This window comes from Silurus meridionalis, chromosome 6, assembly GCF_014805685.1.
Source record: "Silurus meridionalis isolate SWU-2019-XX chromosome 6, ASM1480568v1, whole genome shotgun sequence".
NCBI lineage: Eukaryota > Metazoa > Chordata > Actinopteri > Siluriformes > Siluridae > Silurus > Silurus meridionalis.
The window spans coordinates 28,245,048-28,256,105 of record NC_060889.1 but is presented as its reverse complement, the minus strand read 5'-3'; the positions used below and the strand labels follow the sequence as shown (position 1 = coordinate 28,256,105).

The window sequence follows — 11,058 nt, the reverse complement described above, 5'->3', positions numbered from 1 at the left end:
GAGGAAATGAATGGATGAAGTGAGGGTCTGGGACATTTACAAGAAACACACAGCACATAGATATCAGAGAACCATTTAGAGTGAGATATTTATAACAATGATCAAGAAATATTCATTTTCTCAAATATATTTGAGGTTGATGATGACTTTGGTGAATTGGCAGAAGTAATGAATGAATAAGCGTTTTTTTATTCAATTTTCATTTCATTGTGATTGAACTAATATTTGTTGTTCTCCAGAGTTATGGCTTCAGCGTTGTTCTTCATTCTGCTTTTCTCAGGTCACTTGACATTTTTTTACTCTATAAACCTCTTTTCTGTTTCACTATGATGTTACTCAGCTCATGTGAGATCTTTTTTTCCTGCAGGACTGTGGGCTTTCGCTTTGGGCGCATCACGTCATTATTATGCAGTGAAAGTTAATGCAACATGGGACGATGCTCAGAAATGGTGCAGGGAGAATTACAGTGACTTGGCTACTATTGAGAATGAGGATGAAATGAATGCTGTAAAAGAGCTTCTCAAGGAGGAACATGACAAATTCTGGATAGGACTGAAACAAAACATGACTGTAAGTATACATAGATATAAAATCTCTCTCTCATTTTTATATATATACACACACAAACACACTGATTAGGAATAACATTATGAATGGTGAAGTGAAGAACACTGATCATCTCTTCATCATGGCACCTGTTAGTAGGTGGATTTATATATTCGGCAGCAAGTGAACATTTTGTCATCAAAGTTGATGTTAGAAGCAGGAAAAATTTACAATTGTAAGGATTTGATTTTAATAAATTGTGACGTCTAGACTTCTGGTCAGAGCGTCTCCAAAACTGCAGCTCTTGTGAGATGTTCCTGGTCTGCAGTGGTCAGTATCTATCAAAAGTGCTCCAAGGAAGGAACAGTGGTGAACCGACAACAGGGTCGTGTGCACCCGAGGATCATTGATGCAGGTGTTGAGTGAAGGCTGGTCCGTTTGGTCCGATCCACCAGACGAGCTCCTGTAGCTCAAACTGCTAAGAAGTTAATGGTGTTGATGCTGGTCAGAAATATTTCAGCAGCAAAAGGGGGACCAACACAGTATTGGGCAGGTGGTCATAATGTTATGCCTCATCAGTGTATACTATATATTTTATATTTATATACTAATTTGTATATTGCATATTGTGTTGTATAATTGGTATATTATTTACAAATTGTGAATGTTCCATAAATTAAGAACTAAAACTACCAATTACCACAATGCGGATTTCAATATTTTAAAATGCTCAATAATCACAAATAAATATTGTCAATTTGATCCATTCCTACATATAAATGATCTTTCTTTAGTATTGGGAGCTTTCTGAACAAAGGTCCTGGTTCTGGTCAGATGGGGCTCCATTCAAATACACGTTCTGGTGTTGTGGAGAACCGAACAACAAGATTGTGGAGAGTAACTGTGTACAGGAATACAGGAAATAACTATACAGGAAATAACACATGGAACAATGCCATGTGTGAACACTCAAATTCATTTATCTGTTATAAAAGTGAGTAATCCAACAATGTTACAGCAGATTTGCTATTTTATTAAGTCACCTTTACAGCTTGTAGTGTAGTTACAGCTGGATGAACTAACCGTAAATAAATGATAGAGCGAACCAGATTTTTCCACCAAACGTTCCTTTTTTATTCATATTATTATTACTTCATTTCTTTCTAATATCTTTTAAGGTTAGTTTAAAGCATACAAGGTACAGACAAATAACTGATAATAATGAAATCTACAAGGCCTCCAAACACTGAGAAAGCATTTTTAACATGTTCTTGCATTCTCAGAGATCTGTTGTATGAAGATGTCCAAATCATTTGAAGAATTCAAATTGATTTCGATTGCTTTTATGAGGCTTTCCATGAAGAGGAAACAGTTTTGGTGTTGATTGGACAAAATTCTAAATTTCTTTAAATTTCTAAAAAAAAAAAAAAAAAAAAAAAAAAAAAAGGAAAAACTAAAGATAGGTTCAAATTTGGACATAAAGTTGTTACTATTAATTTTACCCTATAGTAAAGCTAGAGCACTGATAGCACTGGGCCCAAATTTGATGGGTTATACAGTAATTCAAGAAAGTTTTCACAGCGCTTAACTTTTTCCAAATTTTGTTTTCATTACAGCCTTATTCCAAAATGTATTAAATTCATTATTTTCCTTAAAATTCTACAAACAAAACCTTATAATGACGTAATACCTTTTTAAAAAAAAAATCTTTGCAAATTTATTTATTTAAAAAATAACTGATTCACGTAAATAAATATTCACAACCTTTGCCATGACACTCAATATTGAGCTCAGGTGCATAGAAATCTGGAATAAATCTGTAACATAACAAAATGTGGAAAAAATGAAGTGTTGTGAAAACCTTCTGGATGCACTGTAATATATAGACAAATTATTAAGAAGAATAAGAGGAACAAGTAGCAGAAAAAGACTTAATAAATAAACTGTTGTCGTTACTATTATCTTTTTTGTCTGATTGTAGAATGACCTCCAATCACTGTGATTGCTCAGAATAAGACGTGGCAAGAAGCTCTGAGGTTCTGCAGACAGAACCATGTGGACCTGCTCTATATTTACTCGAAGGAAATACAGGACTGGGTTGAATACGCCACTCAAAACGTCACTACCGATGTGTGGATTGGTCTGCGTCATACCTGCGCTCTGGGCTTCTGGTACTGGGTGAGTGACCATCTGCTACCAAAACTGGGCGCCAGGGAACGGAACCGGAGTGGAAGACTGTAATTGTGTGGAGAGAATTGGAGCTCTGCTGGCTGGGAGTAAGAAGTGGGTCAGTCTGCCACAGACTCAAGAACTCAACTTTATCTGCATCACCTTCTAGTGCAGGTCAGAGATTTAGACATTTATCACTACATTACAATTATTCATAGAATAATGTAACTGATTAATGGGCTTTTTTTATAGGCTACTAGAAGTGGAGGCATGGAATTCAGCTTGATTCTCATTATTTAGGACCACATTTTTTCTTTTCAATATGATTTTATTTCATTCGTTAGACATGCAAGAGGAATTTTAGAATAATGTTAAGTGTTTGCTAAATGTTTAAAGTTGGGAATGGTGTTGGTTATACTTTTAACCTTTTTAATATAAAAATATTTTAATATAAACTTTAAATATCTATTAGTATCTTTACTGCCGGCTACTGTTTAAAACTACATTATGTGAAGTGTTACTTCCTTTCACATGGTTTGTACTTCATTATCAGTAATATGTAGCATTCATATTTTTCATCTGCAGTCTTAGGATCTAACCAGCTACAATAAAGCTTTTTTCAAGCAATTGTTGGTGAATTAAGATTTTTATTCACAATAACATTTAAAAATTAATGATGTCTCAATCATTGAGACACTATCTAATTGAATTTGTGCCAAAAGTATTGACTTTTCAAAAAAATAAACAAAAGCCTACAATGTGAAACAAGAGCTCTGGAAAGGAAAAACTAGTGAACTCAGTGGAACAGTATTTAACTTTGAATTTTCATTACAAAACCACATAAACATACATAAACACAAACGCAAACACAAGAACTTACACTGTGCAACCTGGAGATATCAAAACAGAGACAAGGAAACAAAACATAAAAATGTTAACATCCCAGCAAGGAACTGACAAAAAAAGGAGGATCTTCAATAGACACAGTAGGCGATAAGCAGAGGTGGAAAAAATGGGTGACTAATTAAGAACACGATGGCGACATCAGGTGGGGCAACAGAGAAAAACACATAAAAACAAAAAGCAGAATCCACACAGGATCCACCCAAATCCTGGCAGAAACAACAGCATTGGTGATTAAAAAAGCTCAACAAGCTGGTCAAGAAGGCAGGCTTTGTATTAGGCTGCAGACTGGATAGTTTTGAGGTGATGGTGGAAAATAGGATACTCGATAAATTCAGTCATTGTGGATAATAAACAGCACTGCCTCCATGACCTACTGATAAAACAGTGGAGCTCCCCTAACAAAGACTTATTTAGCTCAGCTTTAGATGAGCAAGATCTACTGTTCACAGGCATACACACTGCCACCTTAATGAACTTAATGGGAGTTTTTCCTTGCCACAGTCGCCACGGCTTGCTCATCAGGGACAAATGCACACCATTCACCATCACTGTTGATTTGTGTAAAGCTGCTTTGAGACAATGTCTGTTGTGAAAAGCGCTATACAAATAAACTTGACTTGACTTGACTTGACTTAATGCCATTCATTCTTCTGCTGTTTCACTGCACTGCCACCCCAAGTCTGCTGGTGTATCAGGAATATTACAACAGAAACACTTTTTTCTTTACATACTGTATATTTATATACTTTAATTTTTTTAACTGCATATTTCTGAAGTTACGTTCAATCCAAGTGTAACTCAATCCAACGGTTTTTTTTCACACATGTATCTGCTGACTGCAAATGAATTGTGGATCCTGAACACACCACAAACCCGGGGTAGAGAGGCTGAGTGAATGTGGTATGAACTCTGTAAAGCAGCTTCATGGTTTCCGAGACACTGTAGAAGGACAGGGTTCCTGCCCTGTGATCCACATACACCCCTATTCTAGAGGAGCTGGGTATTATTGGGATTTGAATTTCTTTCTTAACATGTCTGAACGAGTAGCGGGAAGGATAACAAAACAATCTCCAGGACTGATTGTTTCGGCCAAACAAACATTCAGTACCTTTTCCTTTCCGGCTGATGGTTTTATATGACACTGCTATAGAGACTCCATGACGGCCGGTCCACTCCAGCTCCCAGTAACAGCGTCCACAGATGCCTTCTCTACACAACACCTGGAGATAATAATCAAATCTTTCTGGATGAGCCAAATATGATTGTGTAGTTTCAGTGCAGGTCACCACCGTGTTCCTCTCAGACAGACATAGGTGTTTATTTACCGTGTTGGGATCCAATGTGAATTGATAGGAATCTGGAGAAGATGAAACACAAGGAGTAGTCATAAATCAGGATCATTGCACCTGAGTTTATTGTAAATACTTATACACTATATAGACAAATTTGTGCCCATGAAATGGGTGTTTTTGTTTTGAATATCCAATTCCACATTTAGTCCCCATTTGCTCTTATAATAAGATCCATTTTTCTGGGAAGATGTTCTACTAGATTTCAGAGTGATTTGTGGTCATTATGACGCAATGTAATTAGTAAAGTCAGGTACTGATGTATGTGACGTGAGGAGGCCTGAGGTGCAGTCAACATTCACATTCATCCCAATAGTGTTTAAATAGAGTTGAGGTCAAAGATCTAAACTATAGTAGGCCACAAAACATCTTCCACTCCAACCAATATAAAGCATATCTTGCATTTCATGGAACTGGCTTTGAGCACATGGGCAATGTCATGCTTGAACAGGTTTGGGTCTCCTAGTTTCATGTTACTGCATCCAAAATGTATCCTATACAAGTGAATGCCTCCAACTTTGTAGTAACAGTTTGGGGAAGAACCACAACTGGTTGTAAAAGGCAGGTATAACAAAAGTATTGGAACACCTGCCTTTTCCAACCAGTTGTGGTTCTTCCCCAAACTGTTACTTCAAAGTTGGAGGCATTCACAGTAGTTTCTTTTAGGTATTTTTTAGTTGTCCTTTTGGCCTTTTTATGGACTTTTGTTGGTATCACTGAATGGCTTTTGCTGTGAACAGGCTTGTTTGCTTTTTGTTTGTTTTTGAAATTGATAGGCTTCTGGTGAAATTTAGTTTGGTATAGTTTAAAAATATTTAGACCCAAAAATATTAAGACACTACAAACATAATGGGGAAGTGGGAGCTTAGTGGTTAAGTCGTTGGACTTTGGATCTGAAGGTCGTTAGTTGACACTCTGGGGTCCCTGAGCAAGGCCCTTATTCCAACAGCTGCTCAGGTGTATTAATGAGATAAAAAGGTAAATGTTAATCACACCAGGTCCGAACACTGAAATCGTATAAATGTGTATTATGGTTTTGTTGAAAAAAAAAAAGAACTTACGCTGTAGGAACTCTTCCCTGCTTTTGGGTTCAGGAAGTGGAAGGATCTGGAGTTCTTTTACTGTAACACAATCACAATTCATCCACATGACAGTAATCAAATGATCACAGATTTTTATTTTTTTTTCCATTTGAGGGAACATTCACCGTTTCTACTTAGAACCCTGTGTACCTTACAGAAAAGCCTTCACATTGAATCCCTTTATAAAGTCACACCACGAAACCATCCAAATGACCTTTGAATATCCTTCTGTTCTAATTATATAAACTGTTCTCTTTATCCTTATGAATGGAAATCTCACATTTCTCACCAGAACAAATTCTTGATTTAATTCCAAAAAAAGAATCTATTGATCTACCTGTATTTGATACCATTCTGACCTCCTCACAGCAGAAAGCCTCCACTTTGTCCTTCAGCTGAGCCACAAATGCTGTTACATCCTCAAGAGAGAGGAAAGTACTGAGTCTGATGGAGTCCAATTCTTCCGATACGGGAGTGTCCAAGAGAGACGAGAAACCCTACAAAGAAAAGCAAAGACATTAAAGATAAACAGGGTGCCAGAATATACAGTATAAGTCAAAAGCTTGGACACAACTTCTCCTTCAGTGTTGTTTCTTTATTTTTTTTCTTTATCAAACTGTGAAAGAACACATATGGAATTATGTAGTAAACAAAACCTCATTTTCAGTTCCTTCTGTACATCTAACAAAGACACAAAGACAATTTTGACTCTTCACACCAAAGGACAGTTTTCCACTGATCTAATCTCTAATTTTTGTGTTTCTTGGTCCAAGCAATTCTCTTCTGCTTGTTGCTCTTCTGAAGTAATGTTTTCTTTTTGCTGCAATTTAACTATGAAGGCCTGAATCACAGTCTCCTCTTAACAGTGGATGTTAAAATATGTCTGACACTTGAACTCCAAGAAGCGTTTATGTAAATCAGCAATTTCTGAGGCTGGTAATTCTAATAAACTTATCCTCTGCAGCAGAGGTAGCTCTCGGTCTGGCTTCCCTGAGATGGTCCACAGGAGAGTGTGTTTCATTATAGTGTTTGATGGTTTTGGAGACTGCACTTGAGGAATACATTAGAAGTTCTTGAGATTTTTCAGATTAACTGCCCTTCATTTCTTATGAAGTAATAATGGATCTTTTCTCTTTACTTTACTTTTTCTTGCTATAATATGGATTTGTACAGTAGTTGTACTAGCACTAATATGGTTGTTTACTCTCCCTTTCTTTTGCACAAAACTAATGATTCTCTAAAGTTCATCAAGAAGGCAAGAAATGTCTTTAATCAGCACACCTGTGAAATAAAAACCATTCTGATGAGAGAGTTTGCCGAACTGATATAATAGCTAAAGACAAATTAAGCTATAAAACATATTCATGGTTGTTGAACACATTTTGTTGCTTATAAACACCTGTGAGACAGCTATTGTACACATTTCCTAATGACTTTCCTAAACAACATGGAGGATTTTATTGTGAGTTATAATGAATGCAGAATTTAACAACAGTGTGCAGTAACTTTGGAGCTTATAAGTTTATTGAAATACATGACAATTGAGAAGTGTGTGCAATTCTTTGCTGTTACCTGGAGGAAACAGATGGAATCTGCCTGTAAAAGCCACTCCATCTCAGCATCTCTTCTCTTCAGCTCTGCGATCTCCTGCTCTAGTTGCGTCATGACTTCTTCAGCTCGACTCACTGCAGCTTTTTCTTGAGCTTTGATCAGATCTCTCACCTTATGACGTCTTCTCTCCATGGATTTGATCATCTCTGTGAAGATCCTCTCACTTTCCTGAACTGCTCTTTGTGCAGACTTCTGTTAGGAGACACACGAGAAAAGAAATCAATGATATCTAATGTAGGTTGATCTTTCAAAAAGAAATACACCAGCACCAGACACACAACTTTACAATGTACAGAAATACATGTGTAATCTGGAGCATATTCATTAGCATTTAAATTAGTACATTCACAGCATTTAGCAGAAGCAAATTACTTTAATTATACAGTTGAATGTTTTAGGGTTTTGCTCAGAAACCAAGACGTGGAAGCCTGGCATTGCTGGAATTGGGTCCAACATGGGGTACCACTTCCCCACTTCACTGGACTTTGTGTGAAATATTTTTTAATTATAAATAATTACTAATGATGTCTATAATTTCTGTATCTGTCTGGTTCTAAAACAAAACTCACCTCATAAAACACCACAGCTTCTGCCAGCTCCTGATGTTTCTTCTCTTTTTCCAAAATTCTCTGTTGGCATTTTCTTTGTGTCTTCAACAGCTGCTTCTAAATATGAACACACACACACACACACACACACACACACACACACACACACACACACACACACACACACACACACACACACACACACACACACACCAGGTAATTCTACTGTGTTGGACGTTTAGACAAAATGGAACAGCCACTACCTGTTATTACTCTTTCTGACCACAAGAGGCAAATCTTTGGTACGAGTTTGCAATTTACATATAGTACTGTACAGTAGTTATTCCTGAATGCTTCAAGTGTCCGCTAGAGGCCACTAGAAGTCAAAATATTTATGCATGTGCAGTTTTTTTGCTTTTGAAATGTCAGAACTCAGTTTGTCAAGCAAGCCTAAAAGTATTAAATGGCAAATAAAAGCCATTAAAAAAAAGTCAATTATGCTTTTTACAATATGCTTTTATTATAACCATGGCACATTTCATAATATGCGAAATAATATTTAATGACATTTCTGTCTGTTAATAGAGTTGCTTCCATTACTGTATGTTGGTTAGGCTGAATTTATGTAATTCACATATTCTATGATCGAAAACTACAATACTGCTGTTCTGCTAGATAGGAAATGTGGACTTTGGACATTCAGACGTTTGAACATTATCAGATTACATGCTGCACAAATAAAACCCACTGAAACTGGACCATTCAATTCTTCAATCCTTAAACAAGCTTCCAGATCATCACTGATCATTTAAGTACCACAATGAATACCACCAGTATAGAGCTTTAGTGGAATGTACTCTAAGCATGAAATACACAGTGATTTTGAATTCTCAGCATTACATTAGTTCTAACGTGTGTTACATGTTTCTTTGACATTTTTCAGAATGTATGTACCCCTTTTCCTTGTGTAACAATGTTTGATGTTGATGTTAAACATTATTATTTTGGTCATTAGTTGTTTTTTTTTTACCTGTTTCTCAGCTTTTCCTGCTGAAGCTGATACTGTATCATGTCCTTTATGTTTATCTAACATACACAGCATGCAGATACACTGCTGATCTGTGCGACAGAAAACCTCCAGCAGTTTGTTATGATGAGAGCAGATCTGGAGTCTTTTGGAGGCGTCCACCAGCTTGTGCTTCTTAAAGGCAGGAAATTCATAGTGAGGTTGAAGGTGAGTCCCACAGAAAGAGGTCAAACACACCAGACACGATTTGACAGCTTTGTCTTTTTTCCCAGTACAGAAATCACACTCCAAATCTTCAGTTACAGATGAACAATAAGCAGGACGTGGAGATCGAAGATCTGCCTTTAGTTTCTCTGTTACTTCAGCCAGAACAGTGTTTTTACTCACAGCAGGTCTTGGAGTGATGGTTTCTTTACACTGAGGACAGCTATAGACTCCCTTCTGATCCTCCTGATCCCAGCAGTCACTAATGCATCCCATACAGAAACTGTGTCCACACTGAATAGTCACTGGTTCATTGAATAGATCCAGACAGATTGGACAACTGAACTGATCCTGAGGCACTGAAATATTAGTCTCTGCCATTTTTCTTTGCTCAGGTATACAGAATAAAAAAAATAGAAGATAATCTCAAATCTAGGTTATACCATCAAACAAAAATAAAAAATACAACGTTTAAGGTGATTGACTCAGACGCTTGATTTTTCACACACGCCGAAGGAAAAGACTAGTTTCAGTTTCACTTCTGTTGGTAGGTGGTTGAGAAATAAGAGTAAATAGGATTGGCTGAGAGGAAGAGAAAAAGAGAAGGAGAGGGAGGGCAGGAAAAATGTTTGTATTCCAAGCAAAGCAAATGTTAGCACAGAAGTCCACTGTGTTTCTGTTCAACCTGTTATTCTGCATACATTTTGTAAAAACAACCCATATCTCCTGTAGTTACATAATATTAGACAAGTGGTTTTAATGTTATGGTGGATTGATGTGAACATGTACTTAATTTGACCTCTTACTACTGCAATAAACAACAGACTAATAGTATGTATGGATATTGTGTGTTTGTTAAGGTTTATATTTAAAGCTATAGCCCATGCCATCAAAAATATGAATTTTATTGCAGCTTCTCTGCATGCTGCTAGTATTTAGCGTAAAATAATCTTTGATCGAGTTTATTTCTGCATGATCTGTATGAATGTGCAGTAGAAAAAGACTTTGCTGTGATTATTCACTTTAGTCTTACCTTTTAAGCTCATGTAGATCATTTTAATAAAATTGCCTTCTCTCATTACATTAAAAATGATCTTCTTACATAAAGAAAGACTAGGTTGGATTATCGTAATGCTCTCCTGTTTTCATATTCTAGTAAAAGCATAAACTTTAATTCTTTTAGTATGCAACAACAATAATTTGTACTTTGGCTCCCCAAAAAAATCCACATTGATTATAAAATACTACTGCTGACTTATAAAGCACCAAATGGTCCCATGTCACTATACCTGAGCAAACCTCTGATGTGTTACAATCTACCACACCTACTTCAATCAGAAGAAAGCAGGCTATTTGTTGGTGCCTTGAATAGTAATACGTATTCTGGGAGCGGAGGTTTCTCTTACAGATCCCTAGAGTTATGGAACAGCCTTCAGAATTACTACAATCTACATCTCAGCAATAAAGCTGAAGTGTGACCCCATAGCTGAGAGTCTATACTTACAGAGCTTTGATATGAATATGCTGATTTAGAAATGTAAATAGAAGAAACAGTGCAGGTTTAAATCCATCTGAGATAAAAAAGGGGAAGTGGTCACTCTGGATATGGGCATCTG

At 36.6% G+C, this 11,058-nt stretch overlaps 1 protein-coding gene and 1 long non-coding RNA gene across 5 annotated transcripts; one reads left to right on the top strand and one right to left on the bottom strand.

Annotated features, from left to right (window-relative positions):
• The first annotated feature begins 203 nt into the window (after nucleotides 1-203).
• LOC124386953 lies at nucleotides 204-3,792 on the top strand. Its single transcript, XR_006926058.1, has 3 exons — nucleotides 204-280; nucleotides 368-570; nucleotides 2,528-3,792. It is a non-coding gene; the product is annotated as an uncharacterized LOC124386953 (long non-coding RNA).
• Nucleotides 3,793-4,253: 461 nt separating this feature from the next.
• LOC124386944 (tripartite motif-containing protein 16-like) lies at nucleotides 4,254-9,976 on the bottom strand. 4 transcript variants are annotated; one of them, XM_046851009.1, is made up of 7 exons: nucleotides 9,242-9,976; nucleotides 8,233-8,328; nucleotides 7,625-7,855; nucleotides 6,390-6,549; nucleotides 6,032-6,091; nucleotides 4,947-4,978; nucleotides 4,254-4,841 (listed from the first exon to the last, which is right to left on the bottom strand). In XM_046851009.1, the coding sequence occupies exons 1-7, from the start codon at nucleotides 9,821-9,823 to the stop codon at nucleotides 4,404-4,406; spliced, it is 1,599 nt and encodes a 532-aa protein (XP_046706965.1). In that variant the 5' UTR covers nucleotides 9,824-9,976; the 3' UTR covers nucleotides 4,254-4,403. The 4 variants fall into 4 exon arrangements, with proteins under 4 accessions (XP_046706965.1, XP_046706966.1, XP_046706964.1 ...); XM_046851010.1 differs by having other exon boundaries at nucleotides 4,254-4,978; nucleotides 9,242-9,412; nucleotides 9,626-9,976; XM_046851008.1 differs by having other exon boundaries at nucleotides 4,254-4,978.
• Nucleotides 9,977-11,058: the final 1,082 nt, after the last annotated feature.